This window comes from Bubalus bubalis, chromosome 8 (assembly GCF_019923935.1).
Source record: "Bubalus bubalis isolate 160015118507 breed Murrah chromosome 8, NDDB_SH_1, whole genome shotgun sequence".
NCBI lineage: Eukaryota > Metazoa > Chordata > Mammalia > Artiodactyla > Bovidae > Bubalus > Bubalus bubalis.
The window spans coordinates 105,801,116-105,828,752 of NC_059164.1; the positions used below are offsets into that span (position 1 = coordinate 105,801,116).

Here is a 27,637-nt window from a genome sequence, read left to right on the forward strand (position 1 = left end):
CTTGGGATCCTCGCCTCTGCCATGCTGATTTTTCTGTGAAGACTCTCTTCTTCCCACCCTTGAGAGACTGAGTTTAGACACTGAGTCTTTAAGAGCTTTGTCTGAGTACAGAAGGATATGAAATGAGGCAAGACGCATTCGTCTGTCAGTACAAGAGGGCAAAGCTAGAACTAGTCCAGGGGAGGACAAGGAATGAGAGGGCGGTTCCACTTGGGTCCAGAGTACTCTGCTCTCACACCCAAAGCAGGTACCTACCTCCTCCTCCAATTAGGTCCTCCCTTGCCCTCATTTTGGATGGACTGAGTTTCACGCACAGCCCAGGACTTGAAGAGACTCATTTGGACATGGGTCTGGGCCTCAGTTCATGCAAGTTGCTTTCCTTTGAGAAAGGCCACACAGAGGAGGAGGGGGGAAGGTGTGATCTTTAAAACCTAAAGAATCAGCAAGAGCCCTACTCCGCACCTTATTATCTGTGTGACCTTCGATGGGCAAGTCATTTCTCTTGTGAACCTCGGTTTCCTCATCTATATAATGGGTACGGTGATGCCATGACTTTGAGTCCTGGTTGCCACATGGATCTCATGACATAATGGCCTTGAAAGGACTGCACAGACTCTTCGGTCACTGCCGTGGTCCTCCACTGCTGAGGTCCACGGCGGTCCTCCCCGGAGCCTCTATTGTCCCCTGTGGACTACTCTCCATGCTCCTGCCTGCCAGTGGAACTCTCTAGGGAGCTGGGATGAGAGTTGAGCCCACGGCTGTGATGTCACAGAGCTCATGACATCAGAGGTCCTCTGGAAGGGAAGGGAGAAAACGGTGCTGGGAAGGGGGAAGGGCCGGGACAACGGACAGGGGAGGGAGGAGGCAGGGGAGCCAGCAGGGCACTGGGACGAGTGAAGACCAAGGGCAGCGGCTGGGCAGGCCCATGAGCTCCTTGGGCTCCCAGCTCTGCAGGGCAGCATTCCTGGGCGCCCTCCTGCTGCTGCTGCTGCGAGTCAAGGGGGTGAAGACACAGAGAGGGAGCCCAGGCCTAGATGAGAGGAGTCAGAAGGAGAAGACACCCTCTACAGGTAGGGGAAGAAGGAGGAGGACCCCTGGAGCTGGGGATCAGACCTCTGTGGAGCCAGATCACTTGTCAGGCTGGAGGGGAAGCTGAGCTAGGTTTGGATTATGAGCGATCGCCCCGGGCCCTGTTGTACTGCTGCAGTGGAGTGTCCTATAAAGGGTCTAGAGCCATGGTTCCTGGCCAGAGCCATGTTCTGGGCACTCTGGGGCCAGCTGATGTGCATGGGGCCTTGTGGAAATGGAAAGAGGGTCTTTGAAGTTCATCCTTCTCTAAGATGGCCCCTCACTCCCCAAATGAGGTAACACTTTGGAGGAGGCAGTTTGCATTGGCAGTGGGATATGCATGTCCTTGAGTGGGGACTATGATCGCATACAGACCAGAGAGACTGCACCCCACCCCCCACCAGGAGCATCACCTCTGTAGTCAAGGACAAGGGTGTGGGTCAAGGGGTACCCACGTTCCCCAACTCCTTCTCGTCTCCAGGGCAGTGCAGGGGCAGGGGGAGGGCAGTCAGAACCCCTCCTTTCATGCTGTCCCCTTGCCCCATTCCAGACCAAGATCGAGAACAGTTTGAAGAGCACTTCATGGCCTCATCAGTGGGCGAGATGTGGCAGGTGGTGGACATGGCCCAGCAGGAGGATGACAAGACCTCAGAGGTGGCGGCGATCCGTGACCACCTGTTTGACCTCGCCTTCTGCTTTAACCTGGCCAGCATCATGGTTTTTTTATGAGGGACATTGAGGCGGAGGTGGTGGCCTGGTTCCTGGATGAGGACCTGGACATCTACCTCCGCTTTATGATAGCTTACTGACCCTCTCCCCCAAGGGCTCCAGGGCGCTTCTCCCAAGGGAGACGAACACGTGGCTTTCTGGCTCCCACCAGCGGCCCTCTCCCAGAGGTCGCAGCATCAGACAGAGCCCTTGCTGTCTGAGCATCATCCACGGCCACTGCCCACTTGCCTCCCCAGGCTTTGAGTGCCATCTTCAAGAGCTAAGACACCAGACCCCTGCCCTTCTCTCCCCTAGCCTCTCCTGGCTCTATTCAACAGACCAGGGGGAGGAGGCAGCAACAATGAAAGTAGTAATCAACACCTGTAAGCAGCTGGGGGCAGCTTCATTCTGTTTCTAAGCAGTCTGCTTAGTCACGAGACCTTTGGCCCACCAACCTTCAGCTCAGTGATTGCTGCTTTAGCTCACGTCCATGGAACTCTGCTTGGCCTGCTTTCGTTTTTTTCTGACTTCTAGGCACAAGGCATAGCAGGAAATTGTTCTTAGGAGACAGGCAGAAGCCAAGGGCCAGCTTTTATTTTTGGAATGGAAGGGCAGAGGAGGTGTTGCCCTGATTCCAGGGATGGGGCGCAGAGATGCCGATACACCTGTACTGAGATCTCATTGGGAACCGGCCAGGTTACCAGAGTTGGCAGCGGCTGGAGGGGTTCAGGAGGGCCCCCTGGGGACAGCGGAAGTGTCTGGTGAAGGCTGGACTGTCGCTTAGGGGCCCGTGGACTCGAAGGGTAGGAGGGCTGTGAATGTCCTGAGGATCCTGGGTGCTGGGGTCCCTACACATCACCTGGGGAGAAAAAGAGGTCCACACGGGGTGAGGAGAACAGCAGAGCCTCAGATCAGCAGGACGCAGCAGACCTGGTGACCAGGTGATGACAAGGGAGCAGACAAAGAGAAAAGCGGGGACAGCAGTGCTCCAAGGGCCTCGGGGAGAAAGAAGATATTTGCCATTTGTAGGTCATTTAATCCGGCAGCAGGTATCTGGTGAGGGTGGAACTGTGTCATGATAACATCTAAAAGTGCCCTAGAGGCAGGTCTGTTGTGAGAACTCTGTGGGGGTCTTCAAGTGTCCTGGGGGACTGGGGACAGTGTCTTTTGAGGGAATACATGGCACTGGGCGGGGGGGGGGTATGTCAGGTGGGGACCCCACCTAGGGGCGGGGTCTCCAAGGAGGAATATGATCAGTGGATAGTCTGTTAAGACTCTTTTGGAAGGGGTCAGTATTTCTAGAAGAAATGAGAGAAGACAAAAGTTGGTCTCATCTCAAGGAGGAATTTAGGAATTTTTTTTTTTCCTCTTTTTTTTTGAAGGGAGTGCTAGACTCGGTAGAAGAATTTATAGTAGGATGAAGGATGGTCCCCTGGGCACATGTGTGAAAGGGCGACAGTGTGGATTTGTGCAGCAGAGGGTTGGGGACACTGGGGAGAGATGTTTCAGGCAGGAGAGATTCTCTGAGCAATAACAGGAGGGTATTTATCTGACGTGGATTAAGCCCTGGTGGGAGATGGTGGCGGCTTACCTGGGCATAGCTTCGGAAGAAGAGTTGCCGGGGGCTGAGGTCTAGGTTGGGCAGGATGGTTTCCCCACGGAACAGTACTAGCCTCTTTTTGTATGCCTGGATATGGGGGTGGGATGGAGAGTTGCCCTTAGGCTCCAGACCCGTAGCCAACTGGAAGTCTGATGCCCTATATACAATATCCAAAGCCAGCTCCTGATCCTTCCCAAGTTCAGCCCTGACACACTAATCTGAACCAGGAGAAGACATCTTTGCTGTAAGATCTATGGATAGCCTCGAAAAGAGGGCTTGTGGAGTGGGGGTGGGGAGTCCTCAAGTTGCCAGCTGTTCAGTAGGGATGTGAAGGGCAGAAAGCTTTGCCATGTTTGCATGAGGGATGGTGGAAGGAAACACTAGCGACAGGCTGTCTATTCTACTGGTAAAACTAGATCCCAGCCCTTGGGATGTGTTACCTTCAGTGCGATGGCCAGTGCCCCCGCGTCTGCAGCATCCTCCAGGAGCGTGTGGGAGACATCAAAGGAGGTTCCCTTGGGTGATGGTAAGGCAGCATAGAGGCGTTCCAGGCACAGCAGCGCCTTCTGCAGGGCACGGGTGTCACAGGCTGGGCAGCCCCCGGGGAGTACTGTTGAAAATGGGGCACGAGGAGGAAACTGTGAGGAGTGATGCCGGGGTGAAGACGTGGGGCTTCTGCAAACCATGCTGACTCCTGGGAGAGCTGCAAAAGCTCCAGGACACACCCACCTGGAGCCCTGGCACAGCCTCCCTGCCTCCTCCTCTGGGCCAACTTTGGGGACCTCACCTGCCTTCCTTTTGGCCCCACCTGCCAGTCCTCCCAGTGGCCCGCTGCTACTCACAGAGCTGGTCAAAGATGTGCAACAGCTCACGGGCCATAATGCTGCCAGCAGCGCCGAAGTTCACAGCTCTAGGGAGACAAGGGCTCATCTGACTCTCAGAGTCCTTCCAAGGTTTGGCCCCAGTTCTCCAACCACAAGTCCTGTCCATCATTCATCATAACACTGGTCCATGACTCTCAGGAGACTTCCTGCCCACCTCAGAGAATGGCCCATACCTGGGATAGCCAGGGTGGAAAAATGGGGGTTGAAGGAGTCCGGCTGGGAAGACCATCACGTGGTCAGGTATTGAATAGGAAGCCTTGAGGTCCCAGGGGAGCACCTGCCACCTGCGGGAAGAGCACACCCAAACTCCAGCTCCATCATTTACCCAACGTCCTTCCTGAAGGACTGCTGCTGCTCCCTCGAACCTCTGTGTCTTTCCTGGGAATTGTGGACAGCTGTCTCTGGGATGTGGTGTCTGTGTCTCCCTGGCTCTCATACCTGTGACTGGAGAAAGGCTGCAAGAACCCCTGGATGACTCTGGCTTGGCGGGAGCGGACGCAGCTCAGGAAGGTCTGGAGGAAGCTGGGTCCAAGTTGCACCTGGGAGGAGCCAGGACATGACTCAAATACATGGAGACAAATGCAGGCGCACACTGATACACCCTGACGTGGCTGTCTGAACCAGACAGATAAGCCCTGACTCAGAGACATCCCCACAACAGTGGAAAGCTGGCGCCAGGACACCACCGTGTGTTACTGCAAACCAGCTTCACGTATATCAGCACACACACACACACTCAAGCAAATCACACAAATGCATGGGTGTGAGAGTGCACACAGACTCACCATTACCTGAAAAAGTTCTGTTCTTCTGCTGGCAAAACCTACAGTGTGGCTGTGTATGCTAAGTCGCTTCAGTCGTGTCTGACTCTTTGCGACCCCACAGACTATATAACCCACCAGGCTCCTCTGTCCATGGGATTCTCCAGGCAAGAATACTGGAGTGGGTTGCCACACCCTCCTCCAGGGGATCTTCCACACCCAGGGATCAAACCCGTGTCTCTTATGTCTCCTGCATTGGTAGGAAGGTTCTTTACCACTGAGCCACCAGGGAAGCCCCATTGTGTGGCTGCTTGCCCATCGAGCCCAGTCAGCACCAGGGCAGGGAAGGGGTGGGTTAGGGTCAACCAGGGAAAATGACTGTCTGCTACTCAGATAGCGCAGAGGATGAGGAAGCTGAGGATTAGAAAGGGCCTGGCAAGGGCGAGGACTCACATCGTCGTATTCCTGTCTGGCCGGGTCTGGCTTCAGGGCCCACTCAGAGGGCCCCATCTTCACCTGCAGTTGGGTAAGCTGGGAAGAGACATGAAGGTAGAGGACTCTAGCGACCTCACGTCTATCATAAGGACTTTCTCCTGCTCACTGCCCTGTCCCCTCCTCTGGTAGTGTCACCAGGATGTCCGTGGGGCACGTTGGTGGTTACACTTGCCTCGTGCCCTGAGCACCCTTCCCCAGTCACTGTGCTGTCCTGATCCCACCTCTGCTGACTCCCACTACACATCCCCATGCTGTCTCCTCCTGGCCTTACCCTGTCCTGGGCCTCTGCCCGGGTCTCTCTATCCATCCAGGGAACTGTATGAAGGTGAGAGATGAAGGTATCCTTGATGGTACTGAATAATTCCATGGCCTGCAGGCAGGAGGGCGCAGGGAGAAGAAAACAGGATCAGGATCAGTCTTAGTCCTGGGTCCTGCCCGCCAGCCCTTCAGGAAGGGGCCTTGGCCCTGAGGAGCTGCCCGGGGGAGGAAGACCTCAGAAAGAGGAAGTGGTATCTGCTAGGTGAGCAAAAACTCAGGGCACAGAGAGCTGTGGTGATGGAAAGGCAGTACCAAGCACAGAACAGGAAGGTGGGGATGGGTGACTCCTAACAGCTGACGGGGGAGATAGTTCCTGTCTGAGGGGAGACCTCAGCCTGCAGGGGAGACACCATCCTCTTGGCCAGGCAATCCATTCAGAAAGCTGGGGGAGGAAGAGGACCACCATCCCCTTCTCTGCTCTCTGCCCTCCTCAGCCATCTTCCTGAAGGCCTGCATTTCCTCTCCCCATCTTCCCAGCTTCGTCCGCTTCCCAACAAGCTAAAGCCGTCCCAGCCATGCACCCTGACTGTGGAGTTATCACTTTCTCTACCGTCTACCATCCTGTGTATTTCCTTTCTAGATGGAGGAAAATAGATGACAGCATCGGCAACCTGAGTTCAAACCTTGACTCCACTATTTGGGGTAGCTGTGTGGTCTTGGGCAAATCACTTCACCCCTCTGTGATACCAGGAATTAAAGCAGTGCTTGCAAATTGCTTGCAAGAGGACCACGCACATGGTAGCCTCTGCAAGGCATTCAGGAGTTACCATGGGTACTTCTTACAGTGATAGCATGCCATTCTTACATCGTTTCACAAGTTGTTCAAAAATCATAGACAGATAAGGAGTAGGCTTAGAGGTCACGGAGTTCAGTTTTCTCATTTTATGGTTGAAGAAACACATGAGCAGTAAAGCCGGGTGGCTTGTTCAGGTTGGTATGTGCCGCGCAGACTCTGTCTCAGAGCTAAACCATGCAGACTCTAGGGGTTCCGCATGTCCCTCTCTGGATTCTCTAACTGCCTGGTTCTCTGACCACGGAAACCATCAAGAAGGGCAAAGTCGAGAAGATGGGTTGGGTGGGAAGGGGTGGGAGGACGTCGGCTGAAGAGGAGCTCTCACGTACAGCACTATGGGTGCTGGGTCTGAAAGTCTCCTGGATGAACAAGGTGGCCAGTGTGGGCTCGAAGAAAGCTTCTGTCTTCTCCACGCACGTCATCCAGCGAGGGTGGACCGGCTGCAGAGACAAAGCTGGAATGAGCGGCTCCTGTCAAGGGTTCTTCCTCATCCACTTTTCCAGGCCAGTCTTGCCTAGACCCTCTCTCCCAGGGGACGTTCTCTTTTCTGGACTCTCTGGGTCTGTCTCCCTTTGGTCTATAAACCCTTTTGGTGACACACATGGGGAGTTTGCTTCTTAGCACAAAGGGGCTCAGAACTTCTCCAGCATTAGTCATGAGCCTGGGCTGGGCAAACTAACCTTGTTTACTGCCTAATGAATTTGAAAGCAAGGCCTCTGGGAAGCATCCTTCTGGATAACTAAAGGGCTCCTGGGAAGGACAGGACTAGATTCAACCCTAGTAGCTCAGACGGTAAAGCATCGGCCTGCAATGAAGAAGTCCCCTGGCTTGATCCTTGGGTCAGGAAGATCCCCTGGAGAAGGAAATGGCAACTCACTCCAGTATTCTTGCCTGGAGAATTTCATGGACAAAGGAGCCTGGTAGGTTACAGTCCATGGGGTCGCAACGAGTCAGATGCGACTGAGCGGCTAATACACTCACACAGAGCCAACCCTCTGACTTTGGCAGGTCTGCTTGCCACCTCGTCCCTGCCTACCACACACCCCTCCCACCATGTGCATGGCTCAGGGATCCCAGTGAAGACACCCCTCCTCCCAAGCTTCTTTACCTAAACTAGGAATTGAAGAAGGAAATTTTTCCCTGCCTCCTGCCTTCCTCCCCCACTCTGCAAATGGTAAGACCTTCTCTTATAAAGAAGAAAGTTATCAGAGCAAAATTGAGTTTTAGATACCATATTGCTTGGTAGGAGAAGAGGAAAAAAGAAAAGAGGAAATATATGCAATTCGGAGAGCTAAGGAGCTTTCTGCCAAATCAGGGTAAAGAATATAGGATGAGGGGCTTCCCTGGTGGTCCAGTGATTAAGAATCTCTGCCTTGCAATGCAGGGGATGGGCACGTGGGGTTTGATTCCTGGTTGAGGAACTAAAAGTCCACATGTCACAGAGCAATGAAGTCCATACCACAAATACCGAGCCCAATTGCTCTGGAGCCCACACCGTAACTAGAGAGTCCAAATGCCACAACTAGAGATCCCACATCATGCAATGAAGATCCCGTGCGCTGCAACTAAGATCTGACACAGTCAACTAAGTAAAACAAAATACATATTTTTTTAAAAAAAGAATATAGGATGAGATGATGGACACCTTCAAAGGTGGAGAAACAGATAGATAAGAACTCAAAGAGGACTTTGGCAATCAGGGTGGTTTTAAACAGCAGGGTGGAAAGAATAATGAACAAGAGAGAGATGCTGGTGTGGATGGCGTTGCAGAAATGACACAGGGCAGGTGAGAGACAAATTCAAGGAAGCGAGAGTAGGGAAAGCTGAGTGGGAACTTAGGAAAAACATATTAATATGCTAATTAGGGTCGAGTGGGATGAAGTCACTAGACTTCATTCCTGTTACTTCTTTACCCCCCGGGGCCTCCTGGCAGGAAAGTGACATAGGCTGCTACCCTACATTCTGGTCCTAAGGTTGGAGATTGCTTACGGGGCTTCCAATGGAAGAGGAAAGAGAAAGCAAAGCCACTACTGCTGTTGTTGAAGACACTCCTGGGCCTGCCTATTAGAATGGTTACCTTTTTGGAGGTTGCTCCAGACCCAGTTGCCCACGTCTCTGTGTTCCTGTCTGCCCCCTCGCCATGAGGTCTATTAAGGACCTTCTCCTGGTGAGTAGGGACTCAGAAACTTTTGATATTGTATTAGTTGATGCTCTGAAGCTCACAAACATGAAAAACAAACAGAAAGGCCCATGGGTCTGACAGCAATGCCGGGGACAGGGGCAGACTCTGCTTTGGCTTCATCTCCTGCAGCCTCCTGAGGACAAGCTCAGTTCTGAGACTGCTTCTCAGCAGACAGCTGAAGGCGATGGAGGGCTGCACCCAAGACAGCAGCGAGCACATGAGCCTTGAGCTTGATAATGTGGATCTGCCTGCCCTGTCTGCCCCTCCTGCTTCTTAAGTTGTTTCCTGATCCCTTTTGCCGATACTTGCCTTTAGCAGCCTTTGTCAGCTCCATGCCACAGCCCATAGCCTGGGCCATGGTAGACCCTGACTTGGTTCCTGAAGCATATGGAGACCACCTTGGACCACTCACTGCTGTCCTTGTGCCACTCTGCGACTCTTCTGGTCACAACTGTGCTGAGTCGTATGTTCTATATGCAGAAAAGTAACTTCCAGGATCTATAAATGAATGTTAAGTCTCAGGGGTGGAGGTTGACAGGTTATGTATTCATCTGCTGGGGGTTATCAGTATCTGAGTTGTCTCTCGAGACATGAGATGATAGACTATACCATATTAGTCATAGAGAAAGAAAAAAAATCACTGTTAAAATATAAAGGATGAAAGAAATACTTAAAATCCAAGATAATGAGGCTCAATAGATCAAGAAACAGAGAAAAAAATTGTAGGGATGTGAGTAGGGAAATGGATTGGGAGTTCGGGATTAGCAGATGAAAACTACTATATAGAGAGTGTATAAACAAGGTCCTACTGTATAGCATAGGGAACTATATTCAACATCTTGTGATAAGCCATAATGGAAAAGGATATGAAAAACAATATGTGTGTATGTATATGTATATATATATATATATATATGCACACAGAGCTGCTTGGGGGAACAGGGGAAATACTACCCAGAACGTGCTCTATAAATTTTATATATATATATATATATAAAACTAAATCATTTTGCTGTACAGCAGAAATTAACAAACACTCTAAATCAACTCTACTTGAATAAAAAAAATTAAAAAAAAAGAAAGAAAAATATTTGCAGATAGAACCTTTGAACCATGAGTAATGACAAACATGACAGAAATCAAGAAAAACTCCAAGAGTCTGGAGGGAAGTGGATTTCTGTGCAATTTTCAGTAAGGGGAAAGTAGATTTTAGAGATTACAGGTGAGCCAGGAATCCTTAATGCGCATTTTGAAACACAATTCTAGAATGAATCATTAAACCGATTATTTTTGAACACCTGGAAAATAATGTGTAACTTCTGGGGCCCCTGGTGGCTTCACTGGTGACTCAGACAGTAAAGAATCTACTGGCAATGCAGGAGACCCAGGTTCAATCCCTGGATCTGGAAGATTACCTCGAAAAGGAAATGGCAACCCGCTTCAGTATTCAGGACACGACTGAGTGACTAACACTCTAAGGGCCAGTGTAGGATAACTGGGGATGAATAATGTCAAAATTATTTTCAAATGTCATCATTTTTAGGGGTAATCAACAAGGACCTGAGGGCTTCCCAGGTGGCTTAGTAGTAAAGAATCTGCCTGGCAATGCAGGAGTCACAGGAGATGTGGATTCAACCCATGGGTTTGATCCATGGGTTGGGAAGATTCCCTGGAAGAGGAAATGGCAACTCACTCTAGTGTCTTTGCCTGGAGAATCCCGTGGACAGAGGAGCCTGGCGGGCCACAGTCCACAGGGTTGCAAAGAATCGGACACGATTGAGCAGCTGAGCAACAAGAACCTACTGTATAGAACAGGAAAGTGTGAACAGTGCTATGTGGCAGCCTGGATGGGAGGAGGGGTTTGGGGAGAATGGATACATGTGTATCTATGGCTGAGTCCCTTCACTGTTCACCCTGAACTATCACAGCATTGTTAATCAGCTATCACAGCATTGTTAATCAGCTATAGTTCAAAATAAAACAGTTTTTAAAAGTAATGTGACTATATGAATAAATATATATTTTAGCACTAAAAATAAATGTCATCATTTTTAAAGGGTCACTAAATTAGAATGAACAGTAGATCAAGAGTCACAAACTCAAATAGGAGCTGTGAGGTACCATAAATAACAGAAGCAGCCCAACATCAGAACCCCAGGACCAGAAGGGGTGATGGCAACCCCATATCCAGGCCTACTGGCTGCATCCCTGAGTTCCAGTCATTTGTTGCCCTGGGAGGAGGCTAACTCAGCACTCACGTTGAAAACAACAACCAAAAGGGCTGGAACTCTCTTTGTGTGTCAGCGCCTAATTTTTGAAAGTCAGCCATTCATGAAAAATTTGTAAAAATCTTTAGAGTCCAGTGAAACACACCCATGAGCCAGATTCATCCTCCAGGATCACAGTGGTTCTCCCTCTGCATAGACAATTCAGCATTTACTAAATGTGAATTACTATAATAACTTACACCCTCGCACTTCAATTACACAAGCTGTATGTAGGAGCCTAATGCCTGTTCCGCCTAGCTCACAGAGCTGCTTGGGATAACAGGGGAAATACCACACAGAACGCGCTCTGAAAACTCTCAAGTTCTACTCCATTCTGTTGGTGCTATCTTGATTTCAAGATACCATCTGGTACAACCATAAGTTATGTCCTTGTGAAATCGATGGAAAAATCCATGTTAAATAACAGTGTTGTTTGAGTGGATTCTGAACTGGCTGACCCAGAAGGGAATGCCAGTGATTACTGTCTCCAATTTAGTATGAGCTTCCCTGACTGCCCCACTGAACATTGTAACATGTCCACCCTGGGTATCTCTCTCCCTCTTTCCTTTTTTTATTTTTTCATAACACTTAATACCATCCCCTGGTGGCTAAAATGGTAAAGAATCTGTGTGCAATGCAGGAGACCTGAGTTTGAACCTTGAGTCGGGATACCTTGGAGAAGGGAATGGCTATCCTCTCCAGTATTCTTGCCTGGAGAATTTCATGTATGGAGGAGCCCAGAGGGCAAGTCTAAAGGGTCACAAAGAATGGGACGTGACCGAGCGACTAACACTTTCACTTTTTTTCCAATACCATCCAATGTATTTTATTTAGTTTATAGTCTTTCTGTCTCCATTAGAATAGAAGCATCTGAGGACAGAGATTTATATCTATTTTGTTCATGAAGAATCTGAAGAGTCTAGAGAAGTGTCTGGCATATAATAGGGACTCAATTAATATTTGTTGCATAAATGGATTACTGCCTACACTGGTCTTCAATAACCTGAATCAATACTCTTTCCTCTGCAGAATCTTACCAGTAATCTAGATGCAGACTCAGTAAATAAAACCACAAATGACTCAAGGCAGAAATCACAGATCACTGAAACAAGGGCTAAAATCCCCTGAGTAAACACACATGTTGGCGTGACTGTAAATAGTTTACCCTTAACAGACACAAATGTGAAGTTCTGCTTTTAATTTCCCAAACTCAGCTTCTCGAGTTTAATAAGAGAAAAACTCGGCTTAACAGCCATTTTCACTGACTACATATACCCAAAATTAATAAACAAAATATGGTCAGATGAGACCTGACAGTCCTTTTGAATAAGAGCATTACAAATTGGAATTCATTCAGAAGAACATGGTGAGACATCTGTAATTCATGACCATCGGATAGAAATACACATTTTGGTCCAATTAAGGCCAAAAGCTCCGTGGTGTCTTTGACTCCACTCCCCCTCTCACACCAAACATCCATCAGGAGACTGCTGCTTACCTACAGAATATGTTCTTTTAAAACATAAAACAGATAAATCCTTCTACAGGCTCCTGTTACATGAAGAGAAAAACCCAAGACCTTACAGTGACTGACCAGGGCCTGGTATAATCCCCTCCTGGGTTGCACAGAGTCGGACACGACTGAAGCGACTTAGCAGCAGCAGCAGCCCTCTCTGATTTCCTCCTCCCTCCATTACCTCCACCCCCCCTCCCCTACAATGCTTAGTCTCTTTAGTCGTGTCTGACTCTTTGCGACCCCATGAACTGTAACCTTCCAGGTTCCTCTGTCCATGGGATTCTCCAGGCAAGAATACTGGAGTGGGTTGCCATGCCCTCCTCCAGGGGATCTTTCTGACCTAGGGATTGAACCCATGTCTTCTGTATTGCAGGCAGATTCTTTACCCAACTGAGCCACCCAGGAAGCACTGATTTCCTCCCTATTCTTACTCTCTTTGCTCTCTCTGCTTCAGTTGCACTGATTTCCAGGCTGATTCTCAACCCCCTAGGCAAGCAGGACAGCCTTCCAGCAAGCCCTGTCACCTCTTCTCAGCCAGAGCCACCAAGAGGGTCCCTCACACTGCACCAAGCCTCAACTAGGCTTCCCTTGTCGCAATGAGATGACATTCTTTCCTTTCCCAGAAAACCCTTTCCTCTCCCTAGACACTGCTTCCTTACGGCCTACCTCCTGCTCAGCTATCTCACTGACCATTTAAACCCTGATCTCTCCATCTTGGAAATTCAGAGAGCATCTAAACAAGACCTTTCTTAGAACACAGCTACACCCATTCATTTACTGAGCATATGATTGGTCTTATGTTAGAAGGACAGAGATGAATGGTTGCAACACAGCTCACATAGACCACTAAGCCAAAAAAATGTACTATCTTGATCTTTATAGAAAGAATTTGCCAAAGCATTTTTTGTTACCACCCACTATTTCTCAACCCTGCAGTTTGTTGTTAAAAATGTGACCTCACAGGTCAGGTAGACCTGTTTTGGAGTCTGTTTCTTCACTTATGAGGTGTTTGGTCTTGGGAAAGTTACTTGTCCTTTTGAGGACCTCAGAGTATTTCTGAGAGTAGTAAATAAAATAAGCACTGCCTGATATAGAGTAACTACTCAACATATTTCAGCTATTATTATTATGCATCATATTTGGTACCATTCCAGACCAGGGAAGGGGCTTCATCAAGTCATAGAACTATCTGTTGGTAGAGTCTGACTCAGCTTTTAAGTCCAAGGACAATTACACATCCTAAAAGCTTCCCTGGTGGCTCAGTGGTAAAGAGTTCACCTGTTGAATGCAGGTGATATGGGTTCCATCCCTGGGTCAGAAAGATCCCTTGGAGAAGGGAATGGCAGCCCACTCCAGCATTCTGACATTGGAAATCCCATAGGCAGAGGAGCCTGGTGGGCTACAGTCCATGCTGTCACCGAAGAGTCGGACATGACTTAGTAACTAACCAACAGCAAATGCGGAGAGATAAGGATTATAAAATATATATATAAAGGATATATGTGTGTATAAAGGGTGATGACTTTAGAAATTTGTAAGCCTTCTAAATTTTTTAAATGTGAATGTCAACGTTGGCATTCTTATACCCTTCCAAAAGTACAGGCCTCTGGAATTTACATGAACTTGTTTGTTGCCAGGGATTTTCTAGCAACCCCAACTACAAGGGCTTGGGGCTCTGTCTCATCTGAGTCAAGAGAAAGACTGGGCAGAAGGCTCTTGGGGACTACCCACCTGAGAGAATATCCTAGGGAATTTTTTTTTTGTTTTGTGTTTTGTGGGGTTTTTTGTTTGTTTGTTGCAAAGATTAAGCACACAGGTGCTGAAGCCAGAGTTCAAATCCTAGCTCTAATAACCTAGCAGCTATACCACCTTGAATGAGATCCTTAACTTTTGGGTCTCAGTTTACCTACCAATAAAACAGGGATGGCATGGTCTGCCCTCCTCGTGGAACTGCTGTGAGGATCAAATCAACTCCTACATTTAAAGGGCTTAGAAAAATGCTTAGCACAGTTTAAAGTCTCCATAGGCAATAACTACATTCCAGTCCCTGTGTTTACAATTCCCTTCTTCAAGTTCTATAGATAGTTCAGATTTGCCAAAGCCACAAATTCCTCCAAGGCAGAGAAATGATCCACAAATTACTAAAAAAAGAAACCCAGTGATGAACAAGACTGCCCTGAAGCGTCACAGAGGCTGGAGGGCATCTAATGTTCTAGATGCTTCCGCTTACACTGGGATGTGTCCACCTAGGATTTCAAAGTTCACAGTCCTGAGTACGGTCAGAGTGGACTTTGGTTAGTGGAGCACGTTTGGTACACAGCTCTGTGCTCTGATATATCAGAATCGGCACCACGAAGCCCACAGTGCAGCCAACAGACCCCAGGGATATGAAGGATGAGCTTTTGATGAAGCACATCTGGACACGGAACACTGGAATCACCTGGACAGAGCGAAGGCTTCTGCCCACCACACCGCGTCTCACTCTAGGGAACCTCCTGCCCGTCACACCGCGTCTCACTCTAAGGAACCCTGTATGTCCAGCTCCTCAAGTCACAATGCTCAGGATAACCCAGCAAATAGTTTAGGGGTCATGACAAAGGAAAAGCAGTTCTTGAGCAGCTTGGAGTTTTCTATCTAGATTTTAATACTCAGCAAAAAGTCCCTGGAGGTAGCCAGACATGTGCCCAAGGGTCCCTTCCCTGGCGTCCCAGCTCTCAGTGTAAGCGCTGAGGGCTTCTGCCGGAGGCCCAGATGTTGGGGGACATCTAGTTCCCACGCCCCTTCCTGAGGGAGCTGTGTCCACATGTGTCCCCCCAGATGGCAGATGCTCCGTTAGCGCCCCACTTGGGAGAATTCCTCCCCTGCTCTCCTCACCATGGGTGGGCGTCCTGTCAGTTCCCCCACTTTCTGGTTCAGCGATCTGTGTGCCTCTTGGAACTGACTGTCCAGGGCTGGAGAAAGTGTCTTCACCAGCCCGAAGATCACGTGGCTTTGCAGAAAGTCCCTGTGGAGAGAAAAGAGACCAACGATATACCCCCAGGCTCTGGGAAAGCCACCAGAAAACCCTCCCTCTGTATGTGTGTGTCGCCCAGTTGTGCCCGACTCTTTGTGACCCCCATGGACTGCAGCCCACCAGGCTCCTCTGTCCACGGGATTTTCCAGGCAAGGATACAGGAGTGGGTTGCCATTTCCTTCTCCAGGGGATCTTCCCGATCCAGGGATTGAACTTGGGTCTCCTGCACTGCAAGCAGATTCTTTACCATTTGAGCTATGAGGGAAACCTTATTTATAGAGAATAACTGCTCGACATGTGAACACGTCAAGAAGAGCTTTTCTTTTTTTCTTGTTTGCCCTAATTTAAAAACACTTCATTGCAAAAAATATTCCAAAATGATTGGGATAGTAACATCAAAGCTCACAGCTCACAGATTACTTTAACCATTAAAATAATACTGAAAAAGGGTGAGATATCATGAGAATCACCCAAATGTAACTCAGAGACATGAAGCGAGAAAATGCTATTGGAAAAATGGTGCCCCCAGACTCGCTTGACACAGGGTTGCCACAAACCTTTAATTTGTTAAAAAAAAAAAAAAAAAGCAAAAGCAGTATCTACAAAGTGAAATACAGCAAAGCAAAATTAGATGAGCTCTGCCTGTAATACGTTATCAACCATAGTCGCCATATTACATTGGATTGGCCAGAAGGTTTGTTCAGGTTTTTCCATGGGTTGTTGTTCAGTTGCTCAACCGTGTCAAACTCTTTGTGACGCCATGGACTGCAGCACACCAGGATTCCCTGTCCATCACTATCTCCCAGAGTTTGCTCAAAGTCATGTCCACTGAATGAATGATGCCATCCAACCATCTCATCCTCTGTCGCCCCCTTCTCCTCCTGCCCTCAATCTTTCCCATAATATCTTATAGGAAAACCAGAACAAACTTTTTGATCTACCCAATACACTTGAACTGTGGTGTTGGAGAAGACTCTTGAGAGTCCCTTGGACTGCAAGGAGATCCAACCAGTCCATTCTGAAGGAGATCAGCCCTGGGATTTCTTTGGAAGGAATGATGCTAAAGCTGAAACTCCTGTACTTTGACCACCTCATGGGAAGAGTTGACTCATTGGAAAAGACTCTGATGCTGGGAGGGATTGGGGGCAGGAGGAAAAGGGGACGACAGAGGATGAGATGGCTGGATGGCATCACTGACTCGATGGACGTGAGTTTGAGTAAACTCTGGGAGTTGGTGATGGACAGGGAGGCCTGGTGTGCTGCAATTCATGGGGTCGCAGAGAGTCAGACACGACTGAGCGACTGAAGTGAACTGAATACACTGGATCTTGAGAGTGTTCATCTTATAACTGAAAGTTGGCACCCTTTCACCAACCTTTCTCTATTTCTCCACCTTTCAGCCTCTGGCAACCACTGTTCAAAACTTGTGTCTCTTTTAAAAAGAGTTTTTCTATCCTGGTGGTTCAGATGATTAAGAATTCACCTGTAATGCAGGAGACCTGGGTTTGATCCCTGGGTCAGGAAGATCCTCTGGAGCAGGAAATGGCTACCCACCCCAGTATTCTTGCCTGGAGAATCCCATGGACAGAGGAGCTGGTGGGCTACGGTCCATGGGGTCACAAAGAGTTAGACATGACTGAATGACTAGCACTAACACTTGCTTGCTGTGGTTTGGTTTGGCGGTGGAGAATGACGGAAGAAAGAACCAAATGAAGAGGGAGACCTCTCAAGTCACAGTGGGGAGAAGGCTGGAGTTCGATTTAACAAAGCAGATTCAAATACTTCCACAACCAAGACACCTCAGCTCCTCTTAAGAGGCATCTTCTAAGAACACCAAAGCTGGGACCCAGGACTTTTCTCTGCCCTGCTGGCAACTTCCTCACTGGGTTTGACTTTTATCCTTACAGACCTGTTGGCACCCATGTGAATGATTGTTTGCTTCCCTCTGAAGGAGCTTCTAGATGTTGTTGCCACTGAGTTACTATGAAGAAGGGCTTTGAGTCCAAGGTCCCAGGAGGAAGCCACTGTATCCAAGGGGTGGCCACACAGTCTCAGGGCCAGGAGTGAGCCCAACATGGAGCCTCACCCTGCCTCTCCTGACCTTCAGGGTCCATCAAGACCTTCCTGATCTTTCCTACAAGGAGCCCAGAATCCTCGAATACAGCTGGGGAGCAGCCTTTCCCCAGCTTTCCCAGCCTTCATCTCCTCCACCAACTCCTCCATGTGCCTCCTTCTCCCGCCCACACCCCTCAGGGGCTGACAAGACACAAATGCCACAACTGTCCTCTGCTCCATTCAGCACACCCTGTGTCTCGTTGGTTACCTGGATCTCTTGTTTCGTGTGCGTTTTCCCTACCCATGCCCTCCAAGCCCCTCTTCCTATTTCCTCTATGCCCTCCTAGGCTGTCCATCCCACCCTCTCCCTGCCCTCACATGGCCCTGGATCGCTCCCATCTTCCTGCAAGGCCCTTACTAGCCTGCCTTCTCCAGTGTCCTTTGTCTCTGAGACCTCCAGGTCCTCAGACCTTCTTTCTATCAGCACCCCCGACGTGGGGCAAACCTGTGCTTCAACAGGTCCTTCTCAAGCAGTTGTGACATGTTTTTCAAATACTCCAGGTCATGGACTGCGACGCGATAAGAGGGGCTCAGGGACATCGGTGCGAACGTTGCTTGCAAGCAGGACAACCAGTCGATGGCAGGGGCCTCTCTCTTAAAGGAGAGAGACAGAGGTTGAGGGGGGACCAGAAAAGAGATGGGGGTTCCCCTCTCTTGGGATAGAGAGGGATTGGAAAGCGGGGTGGTTGGGGAAAGGATGGAGTCAGGAAAGTTAGGGGGTGGACTAAGAATTAAGGAAGTGAGGAGAAAGAAGACATGAAGATCAAAAAAGTTTGGGAGCAAGACCTTCATGCCCATCTTCCCCAGCCCTTGGCTCGAGGCACCTGCAACTGGTCAATCGTGACCATCTCGAAGACCTTGCCCTGGGCCTGCTGCTGCTCCCCAGGCCTCAGGAACAGGTTCAGCTGTGAGTTAATGAAGAGGGAATAGGAGGCGTCGTTTCCCACTTTGGTTGGGTCTCCTCCCAGCAAGGTTACCAGGCGATTCAGGTAATTCAGGTATTCCCGCAGGATCTGGGGGAAAGGCAACCTCAGTCACAGCCACCATTGACCCCTGCCTTTCTCCAGCGTCAGAGGTCAGGACCTTGGTCTGCGGCACCATCTTACCTGGGCATAGTTCGGCTCCTGTTTTTGCTTGAGGAGAACGTCAAGCTCTGGCTGGTCTATCTGGACACAAGAGAGGCTGAGAGAAGTGGGGAATGTGGAGGAAGGAGAGGCCAGGTGTGGGGCTATGGGGATGGACCAGGAAGGGAGACTCAGGAAACGGACTGTGGGGGGCCAAGAGAAGGATCGGGAAAGGCAAAAAAGAGAGAGACTGGGGCTAAGGGACAAGGGGAAAAGTACCAACATGCAAATGTGCAAAGAAGGCATTTCAACTAGTTTGGGGGTGCTCAGCAAGAGAGAAGCATAATGACCCTTGTCCTGTAGGGAACTGTTGCCTATGCCAGAGCCAGGTCTAGGATAAATGGTATGAGATGCCCATATCGGGTGCAAATAGCCAGGACATGGAAGGAAGCTAAATGTCCATGGACAGAGGAATGGATAAAGAAGAAGTGGTACATATATGCAATGGAATATTACTCAGCCACGAAAAAGGAATGGAATGGGGTCATCTGTAGTGATGTAGATGGACCTAGAGTCTGTCATACAGAGTGAAGTAAATCAGAAAGAAAAAAAAATATATCATCTATGAACACATATATATGGAATCTAGAAAACTGTTACAGATGAATCTGTTTTCAGGGCAGGAACAGAGATGCAGACATAGAGAATGGACAAGCGGATACTGACGGGGTGGGGGAAGGGGAGGATGGGACATATGGAGAGACTGGCATTGACATAAATACACTACCATGCGGAACACAGATAGCTACAGGGCACCTGCTGCACACCACAGAGAGCTCACCTCATGGGATGGGGGCCGTGGGAGGGAGGCTCAAGGGGGAGGGGACATATGTATACATTCAGCTGATTCACTTTTTTGTAAAGAAATTAATGCAACATTGTGAAGCAATTATGCTCCATAAAAAAAGAGAGGTACTGAAAACTCAGTAATCAAGATCAATCATATTTTTATTGAAATTTTAAAAATCTAAATTAATGCTTTAAAAAAACCCAAAATGTAATAGTAAAACGTTGCTCATCATGCATTTCCCCATAAAATCCACAATGTATTTTTTTTATCATTTTTTAAAATCATAGATATCTCCCCAAAAGTCTGCAATTGAGTTTTGATCCATTTTGGGAAGGAAAAAAAAATTTTTTTTTAATTTACAGTGAACAAAAAAGTGATATTTTGTTCATCATGGGTTTTTGCATTGATTTTGACATTTAAAAAATATTTATTGAAATACTATTTGATTAGTGAGTCTTTGGTACCCTCTTAAGTTCTGCACCCCAGGAAAATAGCCCACTCCCCTCGTGTGCTCACCCTAGTTCTGGCACTGGTGTGTCCTTATCTCTGTCCTGAAGGGTTTTTCTCCCATGTTTTTGGCTTGTCTTATCTGACTTCAATCCCCTACTTCTACCTGGAGCTATAAACTTTTCTGCTATCTTGAAAAAAGCTTTCACTTGACTCTTCTGTCACATTTCATGTCCAAACTTTAAAAAACTAAAAGTCATCTATGCGTCTACTTCAACTTCCCTCCTTCCTAACTCCATACAAGCTGAATCCATTTTCATGATTGTTTTGATGTTATGTCTAGAAAATCAAAGCAGCCAATTCTAAAGGAAATCAACCCTGCATATTTCACTGGAAGGACTAGGGCTGAAGCTGAAGCTCTAATACTCTGGCCACCTGATAGGAAGAGCCAACTCATTGGAAAAGTCCCTGATGCTGGGAAAGATTGAGGGCAGGAGAAGAAGGGGGCAACAGAAGATGAGACGGTTGGATGGCGTCATTGACTCGATGGACATGAGTTTAAGCAAACTCTGGAAGATGGGAAAGGACAGGGAAGCCTGGTGTGCTGCAGTTCATGGGGTTGCAGAGAGTCAGATGAGACTTAGGGACTGAACAACAACCAATAGAAGGTTTCCAGTGGTGTCTCCTCATTCCTTACTTTTCTGAGCTCAGAAGTCTCTGGAATCAAAGATAACTCCTCCCTCCTGAACTGGCCTCTCCCCTGTTCTTTGTGACTCAGTGGAACTGGTTTGACTCCCACTTCCTGGCCCTTCTTCCTCCTCTCTGGCCCCACCTCATTGGAGTGTCCCTCTTCAAGTCATTTTCTCCACCTGCATTTCCCCTCAGAGACCATCTAGTCTCAAGGCAACAGGAGCCACCCTCCTTCCATGCACACCAAACCAACTCTGTGGGGTCCTTTTCTAATTTCTCCACTTCTTTTATTGATATTCAGTCTGTCACCAGGTCCTCTTGAATCACCATGGACCATGAATCACCACTAGGATGAAGTTGTCTACGTCCTCCTGGCCCCAATTTCCATTTCTGTCATAATCATCTCCATTTGGAATTAAGGTTGCTCAACTAGGTTCCTCAGCACCAACAGGCTGACCTCAAAAACCGCTGACTCTACCTGGGCATTATGTAAAACCATCACATTTGAAAAGCCTCCATAGCTCTCTCTTTCCGCTGCCCCCTGCCCCCCCTTATCATGTCAAAAGTTATCACCTCAGTCTGATGATGTAGGCTGGGAATAGTCAGGCTCAACCTCATGTCTTCAGTTTCACTTTTGCCTCCCACCGCACCCCACCCCACCCCAAATCCTCTACTCAAGAGACCAGCCTCCTCGCTGACCCACAGAGGGGTCACACTGTTCCTGGCTCCTCCCTAATCTCAGGACTTCCCTACAGCCCTTTTAAGTCCCTTTAGCTTCACTGTCACCTAGGTGAATCAACCAGGCTTCAGAGCTCAGTCCAGTTCTCCCTTCTAAGCTTCTCCTTAACCATTTCAGATCTTAACTAATTTCCCAAGGCTGCACCAGTTACACTCCTCAGCACACCCTGAGAGCTGAACTTGAGAATACCTCACAAGGATTATCAGTTCTTATATATTCATGCTCGTGTAGTTTTGCAGAATTTTGGAAAGTAAGGGCCAAATATATAGCATCACACTGCCTCCCACAATACCGATGCCTCCAAGGTTTTATTAACCCATTCAACAAGCACCTGGCATGGGCCTCTAGCTGCCTGGCCCTGTGCCAGGTTCTGAGGACCAGCGATGAATAAAGTGTGAGCCTGTCCTTAAGAGGCTTAGTCTTCAAAACAGGGTTCAAGGCTGAGAGCATGTGAAATGAGAGAACAGAGAGGCCCACCTCCATTGCAGCCAGGGGGAGGGGGAGGACATCCTGGAAGGGATAGTTGTCAAAACCAAAATGCAAAAAATAGGAATTTTCCAGGCTAAGTGTGCAAATTGAGGAGTGGTGTTGCATGGCAAAGGAAGCCATGTACACAAAGAACTGAGAACTATCCTTGGAGCTTTAAGTGCACAAGCTTGCCTTGGGGCATAAGGAGGAGATAAGGTTGGAGGAGTTTGTAAGAGGGAGGCTTGCAAGGCTTCCTTAAGGATTAAGAACTGGATCCTGAAGACCCAGTGAGCCATTTAAGGCATTTAAACAGAGACAATAGCATAATTAGCTCTTGGTTTAAAAAGCTCCCTCTGGGGAAACTGAAAAGTAAATAAGAGAAGAGCAGTACAGGCCACAGGGGGAACGAGTCCAGTGTTTCAGCGATGATTCAGATAAGCAACAAGGAAGACCAGAAAGACGGTCTTCCCAGAACTCCCCGAATCTCACCTCAAGTCCCTGGTTCTAACATTAATGTCCCTAAAGATAACGGTGCAGTCACTCACCTAGAGCCAGACATCCTGAAATGTGAAGTCAGGTAGGCCTTAGAAAGCATTACTATCAACAAAGCTAGTGGAGATGATGGAAATCCAGCTGAGCTATTTAAAATCCTAAAAGATGAGGCCATTAAAGTGCTGCCCTCAATGTGTCAGCAAATTTGGAAAACTCAGAAGCAGCCACAGGACTGGAAAAGGTCAGTTTTCATTCCAATCCCAAAGAAGGTCAATGTCAAAGAATGTTCAAACTACTGTACAATTGCTCTTATTTCACATGATAGCTAGGTAATTCTCAAAATCCTTCAAGCTAGGCTTGAACAGTATGAGAACTGAGAACTTCCAGGTGTACAAGCTGGATTTAGAAAAGGCAGAGAAATCAGACATGAAATTTCCAACATTCGTTGGATCAATGAGAAAGCAAGAGAATTCCAGAAAAACATCTGCTTCATTGACTATGGTAAACTCTTTGACTGTGTGTATCACAATAAACTGTGGAAAATTCTCAGAGATGGGAAAACCAGATCATCTAACCTATCTCCTGAGAAACCTGTATGCAAGTCAAGAAGCAACAGTTAGAACCTTACATGGAACAACTGACTGGTTCAAAATTTGGAAAGGAATATGTCAAGGCTATATATTGTCACCCTGCTCATTTAACTTATGTGCAAAGTACATCATGCAAAATGCTGGACTGGATGAATCACAGGCTGAAATCAAGATTGCCAGGAGAAATATCAATAACCTCAGATATGCAGATGATACCACTCTAATAGCAGAAAGTGAAGAGGAACTAAAGAGCATCTTGGTGACGGTAAAGGAGGAGAGTAAAAAAGCTGGCTTAAAAATCAATATTCAATAAACTAAGATCATGGCATCTGGCCTCATCACTTCATGGGATATAGAAAGGGGAAAAGTGGAAATAGTGACTGGTTTTATTTTCTTGGGCTCTGAAATCACTGGACAGTGACTACAGCCACAAAATTAAAAGACACTTGCTCCTTGGAAGAAAAGCTCTGCCAAACCAAAAGGAGAGACATCACTTTGCCAAAAAAGGTCCATATAGTCAAAGCTATGGTTTTTCCAGTGGTCACGTATGGATGTGAGAGTTGGACCATAAAGAAGGCCGAATGCCGAAGAATTGACACTTTTGAATTGCAGTGCTGACGATTCTTGAGAGTCCCCTAGGACACCAAGGAGATCAATCCTGTCAATCCCAAAGAAAATCAACCCTGAATATTCATTGGAAGGATGGTGTTGAAACTGAAGCTCTGATATTTTGACCACCTGATGGGAAAAGCTGACTCACTGGAAAAGACCCTGATACTGGGAAAGATTGAAGGCAGCAGAAGTGGATGACAGAGGATGAAATGGTTGGATGGCATCACTGACTCAATGGACATGAGTTTGAGCAAACTCCAGGAGATAGTGAAGGACAGGGAAGTTTGGTATGCTGCAGTCCATGGGGTCTCCAAGAGTCAGACAGGACATAGCGACTGAACCATAACAACAACAAAGTTAGGTCGCTTTCCTGAATCGCACATTTTTTTGGTCTAAGAACAAATTTGAGGCAGGTCTGCATTTTTGCCAGCACATCCCTCACCTGGATGACTGGCAGGTATGGAGGGGTGGGAAGAGGTTTCAAATAGGCTCTGAAGAATGGGAAGTGACCATACTGACTCATCAGAAGGCTCAGAGTTTGGTTAAAATCTAACGGAGTCCAGTTACCGAAGATCGACCAGCCGCCAAGCTGGAAGAAAAGAAACAGTGCTCAGCACAGGGATATAGTCTCTCAGAGCACATCCCTCACCACCATTGCTACATCCTGACTTCTACCCTGAGTCCCCTGCCCCTTCTAGGGCTCCAGCTTTGTCCCCCTTTTCCTACCCTCAGCCAAGGTCTTGATATGTCCACAGATCATTGCCATGTCCACCTCCCTCCCAAACTCCTAGGAAAGAGATCCATCCTCTATGGGGAATAAAAAATGGCAGCCCTGAGCACACACTGGTCTTGTGTGCTTTCTGCATCCAGAAAAGTAGATGCACCAGTCTCACCTCCTCAATAACCTGTCTGAAGGGACTGGCCCCTGCTGCCTCAATGGCACTCATGTTCATGCAGGAGTTGTAGAATTCAAAGGCTTTCTCCTCCCCAGGGGCCAGGCGCCAGGAACCTGGGGTTTCTAGAAAGGAAGCGGGGGAGAATTAAAGGAGTGAGGCAGCTTGGAAACAAGCAGGGAAGGTGGGAGATGGAAAGGTTATAAGAAAAGAAGGGAGGATTCCCAGGGAAAAGGAGGGAAGGGGAGGAACCCAGGCATGAGGATAAGGGGAACAACTTCTTTTTTTTCTTTTTTGCTCTGCTGGGCTCATGAGGTATGTAGGCTTCTTTAGTTGCCCTGTGGCATGTGGAATCTTAGTTCCCCAACAAGGGATTGAACCCACATTTCCTGCCTTGAGAGGCAGATTCTTTACCACTGTACCACCAGGCAAGTCATGAGCTGGATCAATTTGCTGAAAGAATAAGAACATGGAGAAGACAAAGAGGAAGATAAAGGAAAGGTGAGGAAATTCCCTGGTAAGGACTCTGCATTTTCACTGCCAAGGGCCCAGGTTCAATCCTTGGTTTGGGGGGTGGGTGTGAGTAAGATAGATCTCATACTCCACAAGACGAGTGGAATGGCTACCACAAAAAAAAAGAAAAAGAAAAAAAGGAAAGTAAATGTAAGAAGGGCAATAAAGAGGAAGAGACAAGGGTGTAGGGGGAAGAGATGGAATAACTGGAGTATGGAAAAAGCAGAAGAGTAGAAACGAGAGGTAAGAGGGAGATGAATGAAGGAATTAGAAAAATTGGGGAAATCAGAGAACTTTCAAGGGATTGGAGCAGAAGAGCATGAGGAAGGGTTTGGCAAAGCCAAGAAACCAGTGTGGGCTCCCCTAGCCCAGACTCTCCCCTCTCTCTGATCCCAGGAAACAAACACACACATGACAATTACCCAAACACACACCACTGGAACCCTCCACCCTCTCCTATCTAACCCCACTCACTCAGGCCCCCTGATATCTTTTTGTTCTATTGTGGGCCACAGAATCTGTCTGAAGGGTACATTTTCTTTTTATCTCTGTACCGTACCTGAAAGCCTGGCCCTCTGCTATGCAGGGAATACCCACCTCCACTCCTTCCCATCAAAAGAAGGAGGGCAAAGGGATACATTTATTTCTTCCAAATTCCGACTGATGCTGTCAACAGGATCTCTGGGCTCCCTGATAGAGAAAATGCATCTCTTTGGTTGCACTCTCATTCCTCAGTCCTCGTCACTGTCCACCGACATCCTGGGATCACCTTCCTACCTCCTGGGTGGCCCGGGTTCCTGCCTCACAGTTCGCCTCTCGGTTCTTTTCAACAGAACCACCATCTACAGAAATCCTCCTACCTCCAGGGTTTTTAACTTGGTCCTCCCCTTCCTCCAGCATGTCTTTTGTGTCCTTCTATATTTCTTCCCTTACACACAACCAGATAAAGCCCCTCCATCACTTCTCACCCACTCTGTCACTTCTTTCCTCCCACCATCATTTCCAATCACCCATCTCTGGCACCTCAGTTTCAGCTTCCTTCCAGTTCAACTGGCACACCATGGTCTAAGGTTTCATGGAGGACAGGAGATAACAGTGAGAGCGGGGATCTGGGGAATGATGAGAGTGAGAGGGTAACACCCACAAGAGAGCATTAGGGGACAAGAAGGATTTGAAGGCTGGAAAATGAGGGCGATGGAGAGAAAGATTAAAGTGCAATAGGTGTTGAGGAGATGCCAGTGTGGGAAGACATCGGGCACAAGGTAGAGACTGAAAATTTAAGGGAGATAACACAGATATCTGTGGATGGATGGGAAAGGTGAGGGGATAGGGACCAGGTAAAGAAATGAGGATGAGAGGGACCAGAAGAGATGGAAGAGAGGCAGGATCTGCCGTGAAATGTATGGCGATGGAGAAGCAAACTTGGCAGTTCCCTAGGAGCTAGTGGAGCATGGTACAAGCTGGCTGTTCCCCAGCCACACAGGCTTGGGAGGGACAGTCATGATCATTTCAGGCTCCGTGGCACCTACAGCAAGAGAACCGTCCATCCTGATTCCCTTACCCAGGATTCTTCGAACTCGTCGCTTGTTCTCCTCTGCAAGAGCCTGAAAAGGACTGCCAGTCATATTGATGTTTCCACAGGCGAAGCTAAAGAAATCAGTGCAGGGGGCCACACTGGTGTTCCCAGAGGCCAAGTAGAGATCCAGGAGGTCCTGACACACGGATGTCTTGCAAGGGGCTGTGGGGTAAAGCTCAGAGCTGCGAAAGAGGAAGCGATGAGGACTCCCCGAAAGGGGCGAAGCAAAGAAGTGTCTGGTTAGGGAAAGGGACAGGGACCCTGAGGAGGAAATGGTCTGACTGACGGGCAGGAGAGGGATTCACGGGGCATGAGGCTGGGAACCCAGGGCCTCCAGGGGTCAGGATGTGTGGTGGGTCTTGGGAGGATGGATGGGTGGATGGAGAGTGGGCTGTGGGGGGATCTAGGATCTCGCTTACAAGGACCACAGCCCTGGAACACATAGCCCCAAAGCAGCAGAGAAAGACCAAGGATTATACTGAAGAGCAGAAGGGTCCTTAGCACCCGCAAGGTCATTTGCCACCATCCATCCTGTGCGGTGTGCGGCTCCTCTTCTGGAGATCTCTGTGCCGAGAACCGGGAAATAAAAAACACACAATGGAGAGAATTGGGATGGGGGAGGGAGGGGGAAAGGAAAAAGAAGGAACAGCTAGTTGGTGTTGGGGCCCCGTGGTACAGAGATAACGTCCCTTATTCTCCCGAACCCAGTCTTTTTTGGACCCCTGGGAGCTGGAAGGATTGTCAGAGCTCTGCCCCGCTAGTTGGTGCTGGGACCCCCTGGTACAGAGATAATGTCCCTTATTCTCCCAAACCCAGCCTTCTTTGGACCCCTGGGAGCTGGAAGGGCTGTCAGAACGCTGCCCTGCGCACTTACCTCCCGTCTCCTACGTGTCCCCGATCCACTCGCTTGCTCAGTCCACATGGCTCTCCCCACCGACTCTTTGTGTCCACCTTCCTGAACTGGATGTGGAGGAGGCAGGACA

General features: G+C 48.4%; 2 protein-coding genes across 2 annotated transcripts; one reads left to right on the plus strand and one right to left on the minus strand.

Moving 5' to 3' along the window:
- Positions 1-840: 840 nt before the first annotated feature.
- On the plus strand, positions 841-2,247 carry LLCFC1 (LLLL and CFNLAS motif containing 1). The gene is made up of 2 exons (XM_006080872.3): positions 841-1,070; positions 1,619-2,247. Exons 1-2 carry the CDS (start codon positions 926-928, stop codon positions 1,795-1,797), a joined length of 324 nt encoding a protein of 107 aa, XP_006080934.2. The 5' UTR covers positions 841-925; the 3' UTR covers positions 1,798-2,247.
- Positions 2,248-2,350: 103 nt separating this feature from the next.
- KEL (Kell metallo-endopeptidase (Kell blood group)) lies at positions 2,351-27,637 on the minus strand. Its single transcript, XM_006051540.4, has 18 exons — positions 27,529-27,637; positions 27,074-27,218; positions 26,640-26,816; positions 24,566-24,690; positions 24,115-24,261; positions 18,827-18,886; positions 18,545-18,733; positions 18,166-18,314; positions 15,467-15,596; positions 6,957-7,067; positions 5,788-5,886; positions 5,475-5,552; positions 4,699-4,799; positions 4,434-4,544; positions 4,219-4,286; positions 3,817-3,986; positions 3,368-3,463; positions 2,351-2,635 (listed from the first exon to the last, which is right to left on the minus strand). The coding sequence occupies exons 1-18, from the start codon at positions 27,574-27,576 to the stop codon at positions 2,474-2,476; spliced, it is 2,166 nt and encodes a 721-aa protein (XP_006051602.3). The 5' UTR covers positions 27,577-27,637; the 3' UTR covers positions 2,351-2,473.

Bases quoted from the DNA above. Each gene is read 5' to 3' on its own strand.
- LLCFC1 (XM_006080872.3), top strand. From the start codon at position 926: ATGAGCTCCTTGGGCTCCCAGCTCTGCAGGGCAGCATTCCTGGGCGCC. The intron at 1,071-1,618 runs GTAGGGGAAGAA...GCCCCATTCCAG, and splicing joins GGAGAAGACACCCTCTACAG to ACCAAGATCGAGAACAGTTT.
- KEL (XM_006051540.4), bottom strand. From the start codon at position 27,576: ATGTGGACTGAGCAAGCGAGTGGATCGGGGACACGTAGGAGACGGGAG. The intron at 24,691-26,639 runs GTAAGGGAATCA...CTTCCTTTCTAG, and splicing joins ACGAGTTCGAAGAATCCTGG to AAACCCCAGGTTCCTGGCGC. The intron at 7,068-15,466 runs GTGAGGAGAGCA...TTGTCTCTGCAG, and splicing joins TGACAGGACGCCCACCCATG to CCGGTCCACCCTCGCTGGAT.